The sequence below is a fragment of the Pseudorca crassidens genome, chromosome 8 (genome assembly GCF_039906515.1).
Source record: "Pseudorca crassidens isolate mPseCra1 chromosome 8, mPseCra1.hap1, whole genome shotgun sequence".
In the NCBI taxonomy this organism is placed as follows: Eukaryota; Metazoa; Chordata; class Mammalia; order Artiodactyla; family Delphinidae; genus Pseudorca; species Pseudorca crassidens.
In genome coordinates this window covers 52,952,511-52,970,470 of record NC_090303.1, presented here as the reverse complement: position 1 = coordinate 52,970,470, position 17,960 = coordinate 52,952,511, and the positions used below count along the sequence as shown (strand labels likewise).

The window sequence follows — 17,960 nt, the reverse complement described above, 5'->3', positions numbered from 1 at the left end:
GCAGGGGACATGGGTTCGTGCCCCGGTCCGGGAAGATCCCACATACCACGGAGCGGCTAGGCCCGTGAGCCATGGCCACTGAGCCTGTGCGTCCGGAGCCTGTGCTCCGCAACGGGAGAGGCCACAACAGTGAGAGGCCCACGTACCGCAAAAAAAAAAAAAAAAAAGTATTTTGAGAGTCTACTCTGTGCCAGACAGTTTTAGGCATTAGGCTTGTAACAGTTAACAAAACAGAAAAAGAGTTCCTTTTCTGTATTCTCCTGGAGCTAATAATCTAGTATAAATTTTAAGGAATTTTTTAGTTTCATATGATGTAATACATAAAATCTAAATGCCTTTAACTGCTGTGATTATCATAACTATAAGAAATTGATAGTTGGAGGTTTTAACTCACGGAGAGTTGTGCTTCAGAATCAGGATCCCATTAACTTGGATCTTATTCTTTTATGCAGTTTATCATAGTAAATATGTTCAAAATTTTTTTCACCACAAAAATAATGCACACTAGCCTACGAGATTGCTTAAAGGTGTTCCTTCTCTAGTTGCATTTAAAGCATGAGTGCTGGTTCAATTAAAGGTTCTTCTCCTTTCAGTGTATTACAGGGGACTCATAGTTTCATGGTTTCAGAGTGTGTTTTAAGCAGATAGCCTTCCAAAATCACAAATTCCTGTATTCTAGAATTCAGTTCACGGTATGTGCAAGCCAGTGATCTCAAGGGAAAGGGAAAAGCTTTGTGGGAAGAAGTTTGTATGTGTTTTTAATGGGTGAGGGGAGAATATCGATAAATGAAGGCAAAATTCCAAGCAGTTTCTGGAATCAGTTCCTGCCTCCTCAGGGAGCCAGTGACGAGCTCAGCTGGGCTGAGAAAATCTGTGCAGATGTGAGTACTGACTGCATCCCAGCCCCAAGCCCTGCCAGAGGCCTCCCTTAGTCATAAAGGGCAAAATGGCCAGCACAAGTCACACTCACCAGTTGAACCCCATGTGAATATTAATTTTTTGCTTGCACCTGGGTACCTAGAGCATAATCAGGATTAGAAGAAAATCAAGGTGATGTACTCAGGAGAGGAGAGTTGCAGAGCAGAAAAGCGGCAGGCCTGTCCTCCCAGCTGAGAGACACAAGGGAAAATAAACATGACTCCTAGCCTTGAGGAGACGGCACATTGTGGAGCGTTATAACTGGATGTCCTTTGACTACTGTAACCAATACTATATTTCAACAATCCGTTTGATGAGGGATACCACTAGGATGGTTGAGCTGTGATGATTCCCTTGACCTTTGTGCCTGTGGCAGTTTTTTTTTTTTTTTTTTAATCGAAAACAGACCAATTGGTTGCAGTTCTTTACAAAGAGACATTCAAATTCTTTATTTCAGACTCAGGCACTGGATTCTCTGGGCCACACGAGCTCTCCTTTGCTTATTCCATAGCCTCTAAAGATTTTTGGTTGCAATTTAAATTGCAGTAAGAAACCATTTTTCACCTATCAGATTGGCAAAATCAATGGTTGATAACATAGTATATACTGGTAAAGGGGAAACAGGAGCTCCTATCTTCTATAGGTTGTATAAATTGGTACAGCCTGTACGTAGGATAATTTCTCAGTGTCATCAGAGTTAGAATTTAGAGATACACATTTTTTTTTTTTTTGCCTGTCCACACCCTACTTTTTTTTTTTTTCCCCAACATCTTTATTGGAGTATAATTGCTTTACAATGGTGTGTTAGTTTCTACTTGATAACAAAGTGAATCAGCTATACATATACATATATCCCCATATCTCTTCCCTCTTGTGTCTCCCTCCCTCCCACCGTCCCTATCCCACCCCTCTAGGTGGTCACAAAGCACTGAGCTGATCTCCCTGTGCTATGCGGCTGCTTTCCACTAGCTATCTATTTTATATTTGGTAGTGTATATATGTACATGCTACTCTCTCACTTCGTCCCAGCTTACCCTTCCTCCTCCTCGTGTCCTCAAGTCCATTCTCTAGTAGGTCTGCGACTTTATTCCTGTCCTGCCCCTAGGTTCTTCGTGACCTTTTTTTTTTGTTTTTAGATTCCATATATATGTGTTAGCATACGATATTTGTTTTTCTCTTTCTGACTCACTTCACTCTGTATGACAGACTCTAGGTCCATCCACATTTTACTTTTAGGAATTTGTCTTACAGATGTATTTTTACATGGATGAAATTATGTCCAAGAATATTTATTATATCATTGTTTTATGGCCAAAAATTGGGAACCTGCTAAATGCCTATCAGTAGAGGACTGGCGTTAAATTAAGCATACTACACTCATACAAAGGAACACCCTGTGGTCTTTGAAAAGCAAGAGACAATTTTCTATGAATTTATGAGGAAGTCACCAAAGTATATCGAGTGATAAAAATAATATACACTGTACCCTGTATGCCATATTACCATTTGTGTGTGTGTGTGTGTTAAGTATATATGTTAAGCTAAGTTACCTCTCTGAGGTAAGTGGTGACCTCAGAGGGTGGGAACTGGGTGTGGCGGGGAGATTTACTTTTCATTAAATGCTTTGTGTTTCTTTTACTTATTTTAATTAAGGAAGTATGTTGGTAAGCCTAGTCAAGGTAGAAAGAAGAGCAGTCAACTAGAAGACCAATATAGATAATCATGTCTTTATTTTATTAACAGAATAGATTGGATAAAAAGTTACCTGCCTAGCGTAATCTTACTTTTAATTAGAGCTAATACACATTTGGAATGTGTCTAGAAGAAACATCTGCTTTGGATAGGTCTTGTGTAATTTTGTAATAGTAAAATATTCTTAACTTTTATTTTGATGATATACTGCATTATAAAACACAATCAGACTAATGTAATTTTAGGAGGCTCTAGTAAAAAAAGAATAGTGAAAAAGGGAGGAATGGGTGATGTTGAGAGAGAGACAGACAGAGACAGACAGAGAAAGAAGAGGGAAGAGAGAAGGAAGAAGACTAAGTGTCAGGTTTCCGTCCTTGGGGATTGAATGACTTCAATTTAGGACTGAAGATAAAGACATTTCAGCAAAAGAAACAGAGGCGCTATTGGAGAAACAAAGGGAGAGTGTTATTTTGACGACTTGAGTTTTAATTAATCTGTGAATAATTGATCGAACATGGTGTTTTTGTTAAGCACTAGTTTCATTTTGGAAAGAACATAGAGTGAATCACAGAAAACTTCAGTTAAATCTTGGACTATGCAAGTGCGAATATTTAAAATGTGAATATTTAAAGTGTGAATATTTATGATGATGATACAGGATTCCCAGCCTTACTGAAATTAATCTTGTTGTGGTGGCATAATTGAGTCCTGACATTTTCAGTGCAAAAATGCATAAAATATAAATTGTAAGGAAGACAATTAGAACCATAACGGGAACATATTTTCACGGATTTGCTTCTCATCTTTTGTTTTGTTTCTCCAGGGTAAATGGGAAGTTGGTAGCCCTGAAGGTGATCAGGCTGCAAGAAGAAGAAGGTACACCTTTCACAGCTATCAGGGAAGGTAGGGATTTTCTCTTGTTATCTTTGCTTTTGTGTTTGCATGATGCCCATAGCTGTTTAACTATTATGCACCTCTGAATATGCTGCGTTTCTTAGTTATATTTCTAATTGGAATGTGTAAACTGAAATTTAAAAATCAGTACCTCTTACGATCATAGCAATTCATGTTAAATAAAATAAAACTATCCTGCTATGTACTCAGGTGTGGAGAAAAAAACTGCTGTGCATTGATGGTGAGACTGTCACTAACTGAGGAATCTTACATGTCTGATTTTGTTTGCAGAGCTCCACGCACATATTAATCTAGAGTTACTCTATATTCATGACTTTTAAGGAAAGTTCTTAAAAATGAGGGGATTATGCTACCTTATTAGTCTTTTGTATTTCTTCTTTCTTGATTTTTGTTCCTGTTCTTTAATATATTTTCTATTGGTTTTTCTTACTGATTTATAGATGCTCTTTATATATCAGCATCATGTATGTTGTAATATTTTCTTCCATTCTGTCATTTTTCTAAAAAGTCTTTTTAACAGTTATTTGATACATATAAATTTAAAATTTTTATGAGATGAAATTGCTCTGTCTTTTGCTTTATTACTTCCTGCATAGTTTCTCTACTTCAAGAGAATGAAATACCTTCTTTTATTAGTGGGATCTTTTCAGTTCACTTTCAGAAATTTTAGTATTAATAGCTTCACCTCTACTACATTTTTAAAAGTACAAGTCTTGAAATAAGACTTCAGTTTATTTTTGCATTGAAGGAACCACAGTTACTTTTCTGCTGATCCACAGCAAGATAAATAACAGAGATTTACTTCAATAGTATTGTTAAGATATTGATGAACTAAATGTAGTCTGTCACTGGTCTGATTTGTTTCCCTGACCAGGGATTGAATCTGGACCACAGCAGTGGAAGCCTGGTATTCTAACCACTAGGCCACCAGGGAACTCCCAAGAAGTCTACTTTCTGTTTCACTTTCTCACCTTTCATTCTCCTTTTCATACCACTTCAGTTTAGTTTCTATCATTCCTGTTTAGCTAACACCAGATTTGCCAATTGGGTAGCTTTTCTCTCTCTCTCGTGTTGTCTCCTTCTCTAAATATTATGGAGTTTTAGGACAGGGAAGGGGCCTTCTTTTCTCTAATCAGCACTCTTTCCCATGTGATTTTATTCATGAATTAAATAGCAGCTATAACATGATGACCTACACATGCCTCTCTTTAGCTAAGACCCTGTCTTTGTTTCCATTCTCACACATCCTTCTGCCTACCTGGCATTTCCTCTTGAATCCAGTAATATATAAAAATGATAATATATCACTCTCAAGTGAGGTTTATTCCAGGAATAAAATATTTGTATTTGGTCTGATGGGACTGGAAACCACTGGCTGAGATGGAGCAATGGGTTCCCATTGAGCTGTGAATTTGATTATGGTAGACCCTCAATGTTAAAGAGTAGGAGAGGGGCAAAGAGTTGCTGGGCCAAGAGAGAAGCAGAAGGAAAATGATACTGGGCAGCAGGCATGCTCCTTAGCATGTGGGGTGTGCACTAGAATTAACCAGCCTAACCTTGTTAATGGTGCCTTCCCAGATTCAAGGTTAAGAGGAAGTTCCTAATGATATTAGAGCATCCGGCTTTGACAGTTGGGTCCATCAGTGGGAAGCTCAAGGGAAGAAGCAAGTAGGGTTATATTAAAGTTTTTGATGATCTGTTTGTTCATACTGGCTGGGTATGAGGCAAGGCCCTTGGGCACATGGTAAACCTTGAGATAAGCTTAGGAGCCGGCCCCGGGCTGCGGGTCGGGGCTGCGGGTCGGGTCGTGTCATAGAATGCAGGGCTGTGTAGGTGGGACCTGGTTCTGTGGGTTAGAGAGCCTCTGAAGACTTTTGAGCTGAGTGTATAGGAGGATAAATCTGATATTAGGATGTGATATAGATTAGATAAGGAGGAAGCCAGAAGCTGATAAATCAGTCATTCAGAGCAGTGCAGATTTGAAATCATGAGGATTTATTAGAAAGCAGTGACAAAAAATGATGTTGCTGAGAAAGAAATGCCAAACCTAGGTGAATTATTAGTTATAGGCAATTTGAGAGGGAAATATCAATGGTTTTGAGTTTGAATGAGTAAAAACAATGGTGCCAGAGAGAGAAATAGTTTTTGATTGCATGGAGAATTGCTTTTAATACTTTGCAGTTTGAAAGGGCTATTATCCAATTTAACCTTCACATTAGCCTTTTGAAGGTTCTTTTTTGGGGGGTGTAGAATTTATATTGTTTGTGAATTCGTATTACTAATATGGAATTGAGGCTCAGAGAGGTTAGATGACTTGTCCAAGGACTTGAATCTTGGACCTAGACTTTCTTAGATTATAAAACAGTGTCCATACTAACTTTGTGGAGTAGTTGATTGGGGTTTTACACATTGGGGCTTGAGTTCATGAGACATCTATACAAAAATGTCTTTCTGTGATGTGGAAGTGTAGCTCACAAGAGGCCAGCATAAACAGTATATGTTAACATGGTCTTTAACAAGTTGAACAAGTGGTAAGATTTTTATGGGAGAGAACTTTGAGTGAAAACAGAGAGCTAAATTGCAAGACAGTGTAGTGAGTTAGAAAGCCTCATATTAGAGTCTGGAAAGCTGGGTTTTGATCCTGACTGTTTTTCATCACCATGCTAGTTTGCTAGGGCTGCCATAACACAGTACCACAGACTGAGTGGCTCAAACAGCATCTCATGGTTCCGGAGGCTAGAAGTCCGAGGTCAAGGTGTCAGGGCCCACCTTCTGATGGCCATGAAGAAAGGATTTGTTTCAAGCCTTTCTTGGTGAATAGATGGCTGTCTTTTCCCTGTGTCTTCACATCATCTTCTTTCTGTGCCTTTGTCCAAATTTCCTTTTCTTATAAGGACACCAGTCATATTGGATTAGGGTCCAATGACCTCACTTAATTACCTCTGAAAAAAATTCGATTTCAAATACCATCATATCCTGAGGTGGTGGAGTTAGGACTTCAACATATGCATTTTGGGAGACACAATTCAATCTGTAACATCACCTAATGATGGGAACACAGGAGTTGGTTTGTGCCATCAGGACCATCTACCTCTGCATTATGGTTTTGATTTCCCAAGGAGTCTTTAAACTCAGAGTTCTGAATGCTCTGGAGATGAATGGTACAAGAATTGTTGAGGCCTGAAGGAACTGATCACAAGAAGACATTGTATTTTCCTTTGAATAAAATATTTTACGTTTTCCTAATAAAATTTGACTTCCGAGTGATTTTTAATGGAGATAAATGACCAAATAGTAAGAAGAAGAAACTCTGGGCAGTTTTGGTTATTTGTTGCTCTCTTGCCTTTCATAAGTCTTATTTTTCTGCTATTTATGTGTGGAAGCAAAAGCTAGCACCGTTGCTCACTCTCTTTTGCTATTATTAATACTAGAAATCCATGCACAATAACTCCTCTGTGTACCTAGTGGTAGAACTTGAAATATTTAGGATGAGGGTGGTAGATGCTTGGGATATATTCATTTTTACATTTTTTACATTGATGAGGGAGTGGCATGGCTTGTTTAATTGAGAGGAAGCACTTTAATTTGAGTTTGCCTTTTTTCTGCTGCTTGGTCAGTTTCCTCATTCACAAAACGTCAATAGAAGGAAGATTTCAAAGTAGGAAAGCACTGTGCATAGTAAAGTAGCTTTCAAGTGGCTGCTTGCCACTTCTAACCTTTCCTGGGAATTCAGATGTTAACACATAATTTCCACCTAAAGTGGAAACACTTGTAAGCAACCCTAATCTTACCAGCTTTATGTCCAAAGATGGACTTTGAATTTTATCTTATAGAACTAGAGTGCTTAATGGCTTAATTCAGGTTCAGGTGCTTTGAAACTTGTTCTGTCTTTGATGGGAGCTTAGAGAAATTAAGTAGCCATGCTGAGGCCAGCTTTTCTATTTTAACTTAAAATCTTTATATGATATCATCATGGTTTTTGATGGTACTGATAAAGAGTCAGGAGATACAAGAAAGGTTTGAAAGGAAGTAGATGAAATGTCTTAGGATACAAGAAAGGTAGCAGTTACAGGAAGGGAAAGATAGTAAGTTGAATCTCAACATGTTAAGTTTGAGGTTGAACATTCATGTGGCAATTGTTCATATGGTGTGCAATACAGATAATAGGCCAGTTATACGTAAATTGGGGACCTTACTTGGCACTTCCAAGTACATGATCTCATTCAATCTTTCAACATTGTGAGAAAGGTTGATGTTACTATCTTCATGTTAATAATTATGAAGCTGGGATCTAAAGAAATTTTTGTCCAAAGTCACACAAATAATTATGTGGTAGGTATGGAGTTCAGCTTGCGTCTTCTACCTAGTACGGTGACACATGCTAGCCATTCAGTATGTGTTGAATGAATAAGTGAATGAATGAGTGAATAAATTCCAAATCCTTACTTTTTATTCTACTATACTGCATTACTGTTGACACAGAAACCTGTACGATCAAAATTGTATATAGAGACTTTCCGGCTGTTAAGAAGCAGACAGGTGAAGTTGGGAAAGCACCATACAGCAAAATTCTGAGTCTTGATGAAGACTGTGCAACTAGCTATGTGATGGTGAGCAAGTCACTTAACATATTTTGTCTTTAGTTTCTTTCTCTTGGAAATGGAGGGGTTGGACTATATGATCTTATATCTTCATGATTAAAATAATAGTACCAGCGTGGATCTTCTCCTGGATAAAGGATCTATAATTGTATCATCAGTATTCCTCATTCACACCTGCTCTAGTGTGATGCACATTACTGTGCTTAGAATATTTCTTTTAAACTTTCTAATAATAACCCTTTATGTCTGTCACTGAAAAAATTAACATGAATTGCTTCAGAGCATTTAACAATTGACAAAAATTTTTTAAGTGGAAGATAAAAATCTGTGAGTCTAGACTTTGATTGTAAGTAAGCTTATGTAAATTGCCAAAATTGTTATTCTTTGTAAGTCTGAGTAATTTGATGGGTGTCTGCCAATTGATATCAACAAAAAATTTCCAAGCTCTCAGATCATGTGACTTTAAAAACTATAAAAATCATGTATTTTCTTTTTCATGTTTTTAATTTTAAAGGATAAAGTTTTTTTAATGAAATAACTTATTTCTTGTCTGCTTTAAATTTGTAAAAAATTTTATATTATGTCTTATTTTATTTGGAAATACAGTTTCCAACTTGTATTTGAAAACATAAGTATTTTATTGGAAATATAAATTAAGCTCTGATACATTTATATTTAAAACACATTTAGAAGAACTATGTAACTAGTTCTAATTTGAAGGCATTTATAACTGGCTAAAAATCTTTATAGACTTTTTTGGTACCTGTCATGCTAATAACATTTTAAAGATGCTACCTCATTTAATTCCCACAATAATCCTGTGTTAAATATAGATATTAGTATCTCCATATTACCGATGAGATAATTGAAGCCTAGAGATAAGTAAATTATCCTGTGTCACACAGTTTACTAGGAAACAGCTAAGTTTGGGTTTTAACTGGGGTCTTTTAAGTGAAGAGTTTGTTTCAAAGGTGATACCTTCCTCCCTTCAAAATTTCTTGGCTAATTTTTAAAAAGTGATGGGAATCCATAATCTACATATCAACTACGTGTCATGATAGTAATTATCATAGCTACTATCAGTTGCTTTATAAAAATACAATCCATTGGTATACCTTTGTTACTTCTCAGTATTTGAGAAACTGTTATACCGTTTTGCTGCTTAAGCTATGTTCTAATCTAGTGACTTAGAAATAGTCAAAAGATGGCAAACTTTAAACAGTAATTAATTCATGACCACTGTCATGATCACTGACAGGATTTAGTATTATTTACCTTTGAGCTGTAATTTAAGATAAATTTCCTGAATGTTGAAGGAACTTTAAAGGATGACAGAAAACAAGGAGACTTTTTTTTCTTTTTTTAAAAAATTTATTTATCTGTTATTTTTAAATTTTATTTTTGGCTGCATCGAGTCTTCATTGCTGCACGTGGGCTTTCTCTAGTTGTGACGAGCAGGGGCTACTCTTCCTGTGGTGTGCGGGCTTCTCATTACAGTGGCTTCTCTTGTTGCAGGGTGTGGGCTCTAGGTACGCGGGCTTCAGTAGTTGTGGCACACGGCTCAGTAGTTGTGGCTCACGGGCTCTAGAGCGCAGGCTCAGTAGCTGTGGCACACGGGTTTAGTTGCTCTGCGGCATGTGGGATCTTCCCGGACCAGGACTCGAACCCGTGTCCCCTGCATTGGCAGGCAGATTCTCAACCACTGCGCCACCAGGGAAGCCCAAGGAGACTTTTTAATATTCATTAAACAAAATTGATAGGTCATGTATATTAGAAAGGAATTTGACAGTACCAGAAAGAGAGGATAGAGAAAGGAGCAAAAACATATTTGAAGAAATAATTGCCCAAACTTACTAAAGTTATTGAAAAATATGATTAATCTGTTATCCAAGAAGATAAATGAACCAAAATTAGGAGAAACATAAAGAGACCCATACCTAGACCCATCATTGTCCAACTGTTGGAAGACAAAGACAAAAAGAAAATCTTGAAAGCAACTCATTACGTGCAGGAGAAAAAAATACGTTTAAGATCTAATCTCCCATCCAGACCAGTGGAGGCAAGAAAGCAATGTAATGACATATTTAAAATGTTCAAAGACAAGACAAAAAGCCTGTCAACCAAAAATTCTGTATCCAGCAAAACTGTCCTTCAAAAATGAAGGCTAAAGACATTTTCACATCAGCCACAAATTGGGAGAAAATATTTCCAAATAATATATCTGATAAAAGATTTATCTCCAAAATACATAAAATATATAAAGAGGTCCAAAACTCAATAATTGAAAACTCCCCCAAATTTTTTAAATGGATGATTTGAATAGATATTTCACCAAAGAAGATATAGCAGTGGCTGATTAGCCCATGAAATAAAGCTCAAAGTTGTTAGTCATAAACAAAATGAAAATTAAAACCACAGTGTGATGTGACTGTACACCTAATCCAATGGCTGTAATAGAAAAGACAGATAATACCAAATATTGCAAAAATGTGGAGTAACTGGAACCCTCATACATTGCTAGTGGGAATATCAAGTGGTATACTCACTTTGGAAAACATGTTGACAGCTTTTTATTTTTTAAATAAATTTATTTTATTTTTGGCTGTGTTGGGTCTTCATTGCTGCGAGTGGGCTTTCTCTAGTTGCGGCGAGCAGGCTTCTCATTGTGGTGGCTTCTCTTGTCGCAGAGCACCGGCTCTAGGCGTGCGGGCTTCAGTAGTTGTGGCTCGCAGGCTCTGGAGTGCAGGCCCAGTAGTTGTGGCTCACGGGCTTAGTTGCTTCTTAGCATGCGGGATCTTCCCGGGCCAGGGCTCGAACCCGTGTCCCCTGCATTGGCAGGCGGATTCTTAACCACTGTGCCACCAGGGAAGCCCTTGACAGCTTTTTTAAAAGTGGAATATTAAATTACCATATGACCCAGCATTTTCACTCCCGGAAATCTATCCAGGAGAAAGGAAAACACTTCCACGCAAAGACACGTACACATGAATGTTTCTAATGTTACTATGCAGAATAGGCAAAATCAAGAAACAACCTAAATGTCCATCAACTGTTGAATTGATACACAAAATGTCAAACATTCATATAGCAATAAAAAGGAGCTACCTACTGATAATATGCTTCAACATGTTTGAACCTTGAGGGACTTCCCTGGTGGTCCAGTGGTTAAAACTTCGCCTTCCAATGCAGGGGGCACAGGTTCCATCCCTGGTCAGGAAACTAAGATCCCACATACTGCGAGGCAACTAAGTCTGTGCACCGCAACTACTGAGCTTGCATACTCTGGAGCCCACGCCACAACTAGAGAGAAGTCCGCGCACCGCAACGAAGAGCCTGCATGCCGAAACTAAGACCTGATGCGGCCAAAAATAAAAATAAATAAATAAATATTTTTAAAAAAACAACCAAACACATTTGAACCTTGAAAACATTTATGCTCAGTTATATAAGCCTGGTTGTATATACATAAAATTCCCAGAAAAGGCAAATCTATAAAGACAGCAGATCAGTGGTTGCCTGGGGCTGGGTTTGGAAGAGGGGACTGACTGCAAACTGTCACCACTGTCTGGTGAGACAAAATTATTCCAGTACTGGATTTTGATTATGGCTGGACAAATCTGAGATATGGTAATGGCTGCAGAGCCCTACAGATGTACTAAAAGTCATTTTATTTTATATTTACAGTGGGTATCTTTTATGGTTTATATTATACCTCAAATAAATGTTTTCCTAATTCTGTTGAAATGTATATTTATACACTTAGCTAAAAAATAGAAGAAAATTAATATAACACTAGTGATGATTAAATCTTTAATTATTAATTAATAATAAGTTAATCATTAAATTGTTAAATCTAGAAAATCTTTATTCCTCTTTATCCCAACTTCTCTAAACTCTGTTATTTTTACTATCAGAAATAAAACTTATTTTGTTGAATATAAAAACTGACACCTCCTATTCTCAAAGATCTTAAAATTGATTAGTGGAGAAAGATAAATACGTTATCAGTTGAATTATAGGATCTAATTATAAATGTCTATAGAGGGGAAAGAGTGAGAGGGAAACTGTTGATAAGTCAAAGAGCCTTTAAATTAATGATGGAAGAGGTGGTGCCTGAGTGATGTTGTTCAGACAGTCACAAGGAAGATTTTGAGGGTCTTCTGTTGGTGTTACCCAGCCTGTCCTGTCATTACAAGAAACATGGGCCACTTCTACATCAGAACTTAAAAAAAAATTACTCCTACTCACGTGCCAGAAATTGTCTTCTAGTTAACAGTGTTGACATCAGCGATGTTGGATGTTTCATTATTCCAGGAAGGCAAAGGGTGAGGGATAGGAGCTGTCTCTGTGTGCTGAACTGAGCTGCCCTAAGCACATGGAAGAAGGAAAGAGACAGCCTATAGAGCTGTGCTAAAGAACCTTTGAAGCCACATGTCATTGCTGTCAGTTTTTGACAAATAGCTTTAATCACAACACACTATTTGTTCAGTGAGATAAAATAACCCAACAGAAGCAAAAAATCGTTGTATAATTTATGCAGCCAAGAAGCTTATTGTAAATGGCGATCGACAGGTTGAACTTTTGTGACTCCATAGTGGAGAAGCAGCCAGAGCAGCTATATATTGGAGGAAGGAACGTCCTTTACCCTTTTCAAGCCTGCGTCCTCCCGATCCTTCCCCAACTCTGCTCTGACCATCTTTTAAGACCTTTTTTTTGGCGGTACGCGGGCCTCTCACTGTTGTGGCCTCTCCCGTTGCGCAGCACAGGCTCCGGACGCGCAGGCTCAGCGGCCATGGCTCACAGGCCCAGCCGCTCCGCGGCATGTGGGATCTTCCCGGACCGGGGCACGAACCCATGTCCCCCGCATCGGCAGGCGGACTCTCAACCACTGTGCCACCATGGAAACCCTAAGACCTTATTTAAGTCCTATCTTTTCCCTGAAACTTTTTTGGCTTTCACAGAAATAATCTTTTTCCTTTTCTGCTCTTTTTGCTTGCTCTGCTTTTGTTGTTGTTGTTGTTTTCTCCTTTATAAACTTATCTCTTAGCACTTTCTGCATTATACTTTATGATGTGCTCAGTTGTGTTCAGTTGTAAACTATTGATAACCTCTGGGGCCTTTGTATTCTGAGGGTTGTGGTATGAAGCCAGCATTGACTAGTCATGTCCCAGCTCTTTCTCTGCTGCCACCAAAATGGAACTAACCAAGAGTCCAGTTAGTGTTTGAATGGAATTTAAACAGTAATGAAAAGGACCATAGTGGTTTCTGGATTAAAAAGAAAGAGAGCTCTGGTGTGGACATGGAAGAGATTTGGGCTGAGCTTAAATTATAGTGTCGTAGTTGGTTTGGGCCGCTATAACAAAATACAGAGACTGCATAGCTCATAAACAGCAGAAATTTATTGCTTACATTTCTGGAGGCTGGAAGTCCCAGATCAGGGTGGCAGGATGGTTGGGTGAAGGCCCTCTTCCAGGTCGAGACTTTGCACTGTATCCGCATGTGGTGGAATTGGCTAGAGAGCTCTGTGGAAGCTCTTTTTAAAGAACATTAATCCCAATTCCCTGGCAGTCCAGTGGTTAGGATTCTGGGCTTCCACTCCAGGGGGCACAAGTTTGATCTTTGGTGAACTAAGATTCTGCGTGCCGTGTGGCACAGCCAAAAAATTAAAAAAAAAATTAAAGAACATTAATCCCATTCATGAGGGCAACAACACTCTCATGACCTAACCACCTCCCAAAGGCCTCACCTACTAGTACTATCGGCTTTGGGGATTAGGACTACAAAATATGAATTTGTTAGGGGTGGAGGAGGTACAAACATTTAGACCATAGCAGATAGGTAGGATTCATGTAAGGAGAAATGAACAGAGAAAGGCATGCCCACTAGTGTAGCTGACTAAGGTAAATATCACTTCTTCCCCTCCACCTCAATCCCATCACCAGTTTGACAGCCATTGAGGAAGTAAATCTCTTGACAGTGGGGTGTGTAGGTAGTTCCTAAATGTTTTCTTATGAAAAGTCTAGCTGTTCCTGTGTTCTTTGATAGTCTACTAAAAAGATAATTTGGATATTGTTCTGGAAACTTCTGGGGTTTTTTTTCCTTAACTTTTTGTTGTTGTTACTGTAATATTTGTTACTATGTGTTTCATTGTTGACCCTGAATCATTAATGTGGCTGGGGCATCTGGGATAATTGGTGAGGAAAAAACCAAGAGACCCAGGGATCTGCAAGAGAATGCCATGAAGCCTGAGAAAGGGGAGCTAGAACAAGATACTGAAAAGGAAGAATGTGTCCAGTTGAGGGGGATTAATAAGGAGCTAAGAACAATTTGAGTGTCTTAGAGTGAGTTTGAGGTTGACAGAACCATTTATAGAAACAGGAAGCCAGAGGTGGCAGCAGTTTTATGGTCAGAGGGGTTGAATAGATGTTACATATGCTGAACTTGAGGTGATAGCCATTTATACCAGTTAGAAATCACCAAACCATAGGATTTTAGAGCTGAGAAGAATTTTAGTGACCATGTCATCTGGTTCTTTCATTTTACAAAAGAACAAACTGCGTCCTAGAGAGTTCAGTAGGTAGTTTGAACTACCAGGATCAGGAGAGCTAGGCCTTGAGTGAAAGTCATGTTGAATCATCATTGTAGAGAAGATGGTCGGAGATCTGGCGGTGAATCACATCTTGAAAATGCAGCCCTCACCACAGATTATAACTGATCTCAGTGGGAAGTGCCAAAAAGATACATCATTTTGGTTTTTCTCTATTTCTCATTTTCTTCTGACATTTTGGAATGTGGTAGAACTCTTCAGAAGACCCATCAAATAATTCCTATTTTAATTTTTATAAAAGCAGATTAATACCATATGTGGAGAAAATGTACCATACAGTTTATTGTGGGAAAAGTTTAGAAGTAGAAAGTTAAAGGAAATTTTAGTGTAGGACATTTGTATTTTTGGATACATGCCATCTCAGTCAAGTCCCTGAGTATACTCACAAGAATTGAATTGATAATAGCACTTTTTAAAAGTGGTAACAATTTGTACAGGGCCCAAGAAAAAGAATTAAAGGAAATAATAAGCAAGAAATTGGCAGTGGTTCTGTTGTCTGTGAGCTGATACTTCTTCCTTCTGTCCTGAAGTTTAGGGCTAGTATGGGCAGGAACCAGCAGCAGGGGTCAGTTTTAATGATGACAACTTGGTTTCACAGAAGTACTTACGATTATAAAATTTTCTTGTTGAAGGCCAGGATTAATTTTTCTGGAGGGGCATTTTTTTTTTCCTGGAGATTTGAGGCAGTTTCCATGATGAGCAGCAGATTGTTGGGTTTGTTTATTTAAGATGACCTGGGTAGTATTTTAAAAATTCTAAATGCATAATACGCATTTAATAAACAGTTGTCTATTACATGACTTTCTAAGTGCCTTTAAACTTGTTTTTTAAAATTTATTTATTTTTTGTTGTTGCGTTGGGTCTTCGTTGCTGTGCACCAGCTTTCTCTAGTTGTGGCACGCGGGGGCCACTCTTCATTGCGGTGTGCGGGCCTCTTACTGCGGTGGCTTCTCCTGTTGTGGACCACGGGCTCCAGGCGCACGGGCTCAGTAGTTGTGGCACAAAGGCTTAGTTGCTCCGCGGCATATGGGATCTTCCCAGACCAGGGCTCGAACCCATGTCCCCTGCATTGGCAGGTGGATTCTTAAGCACTGCGCCACCAGGGAAACCCCTCCAAGTGCCTTTAAATGTATTAAAATAATTGTAAGCCTGTGGGAAACAGTTAAACATTTCTACTTTCCCTGGAACTTCCAGGGTTGATGTGCATCTGGAGTAGTTCTTTCCCTCTGTCCCTGTTATATTAATACATTTGGAATATTACAGATGGTTGATGGTGTTATAGGGAACCAGTAACTTCCACCACCGACCCATTCTAACCAGCAGATTGTAAACCCACAGAGTTGATAACCAGATGGATTCAAATGCATGTGCATCTGACCCTACAGCACAGCTCTTAACATGAGGATGTACCACTTCCTAGAGGCAGGATCGGAGAGATTAAGACTTAACCCTTAAGTGATTTGTACTTGACTGGCCCAGAGCCATAGATCAGTACCCAATTCATGCTCCAAACTTCCTTTCTTAGCCTAACACATGCAGCCGTCTCTAGCAGAATCATGAATGTGTTAGAAAACAATCGAAATTTGCCTGGCAGGATTCACCCATAACCTATTAACTGTTGGAACATAGATTAACCAAATACTAGACATCCTGCTAATTTTAAGTTGATTAATATTGCAGAACTTATTGATACTGCTCATCATGGAATAATTAGTGCAAAAGAAAATATTTTTAAAATGTTGCTCTATCAGGGGAGCTAAATCAAACTGAAAATAGAAAAACATGAAAACACAGCTGCTTATGATACAATTTTGTTTTCAAATGCAGGCTTGAAAGTTTTCAGAATTAGAGAGCGCTGGTAGCTTAACTACAGCTTGAAAAACTATACTTTCAGATACTTCTTATGTTTCCAGAAGATTTTTACCTCAGTAGTAGATTATTGAAAATACTCGGCTGACAAGTTCCTGCCTTCTTTAAGTAAAACCTTCTTCAATCTATAATGTTCTGAGTAAAGAAAAATCTTAAAACCCACAAAGAACAAATGGACAGTTTTTTTTTTGTGTGTGTGTATAGACGTATAATTTGTTACCCAACTTCTTTATTTGTTGTTGTGTTATTATACATATTGCTGTACTTGGAGCAAAAATATGACCAGAGAAATATTTCAGTGATTTGATAAACCCGTGTATTGCTTTTGGGCTTCATAAAGCATCTAGGCAAATCCTTAAGTATGGTGATATATTGCCTTGGTCTTTGCATGGAGTTGTTAGTGGAAGCTTTATGCGTCATTGGAGGGCAGTACATGGCCTTTTGTATTTCAGAGATGGGCTATAATGCAAAAGCAAATTTGAGATGACAGTCAAGAGCTAAGGTTTTCAAACCTATAGACTTTTCTTATGAAGAATGTTTATTTTTCTTCGCTTGCAAGTAAGTAACTGAAATGATTTGTTATGCATATGTGGCCCATAGGATATCTAGGAAGCTTTCTTCAATGCTAATATTTCCAGACTACAACCCTTTCTGTATACGTGCACATGAAAATACACATCGAAACATCCCTCCGAATTAAAGCTTATTTTAGGTAACTCATGTTGTTTAATAAGTGCAATTCATGTTTTTCATTTCCCTGGTGAGTGTGAATTTTTAAAAAAAGACATAGACATAAACATGTAGGGAACTGTCTTCCTTTTAATTGCTGTGGGTCCCCTGAGTTCATGGAATCACTCGAAGCAACTTGTAGTTTTTAGAGAAGAGAGAGAAGACATTTTTTAAAGGTTTTAAATGGTCATTTAAAATGCATATATTAATGTAGAAAACCAGCCTTTTGAGAGCTGCCAGATTTTTGAGGAATGTTAACCTCCTCTCAGTTGGAAGAGGAGGATTTCTAATGCTGAACATTTGTCCTTTCTCTTGAGAAGCAGTGAAATTCCCCCCTTGGAAGCAGTTTTGGTAAAAGAATAATTTAACCAGAAATCAAAATGCTAAGAAAGCGCACACGGTTGTTCAAACACAGGAATCAAATCTTTTACAGGATTTTTCAAATAAAAACTAGAATGTTTTCCCTTAAAGGTTACGAGTGAATTCCACTTAGCAAAAACTCATGACCTTTTCAAATTCTTGGTCATCTTTAACACTATTTTGTTATTTGACACTGTTTGCTGCTATCACTGAAGAATTGTGTGTCCCTTGCAGCATTTCACTGGGCATTCTGTTGTATTTTTATCTGC

The 17,960-nt window shown here is 38.2% G+C and overlaps 1 protein-coding gene across 8 annotated transcripts in view; it reads left to right on the top strand.

Annotated features, from left to right (window-relative positions):
* The window catches only part of CDK14 (cyclin dependent kinase 14), a 716,891-nt gene that overhangs the window by 331,656 nt on the left and 367,275 nt on the right, over nt 1-17,960 (top strand). For all 8 annotated transcript variants that reach the window (XM_067746465.1, XM_067746464.1, XM_067746468.1 and 5 more), the window contains one exon: nt 3,434-3,513. In XM_067746465.1, coding sequence (XP_067602566.1) covers nt 3,434-3,513 — 80 coding nt within the window. The remainder of the gene's footprint in view (nt 1-3,433; nt 3,514-17,960) is intronic.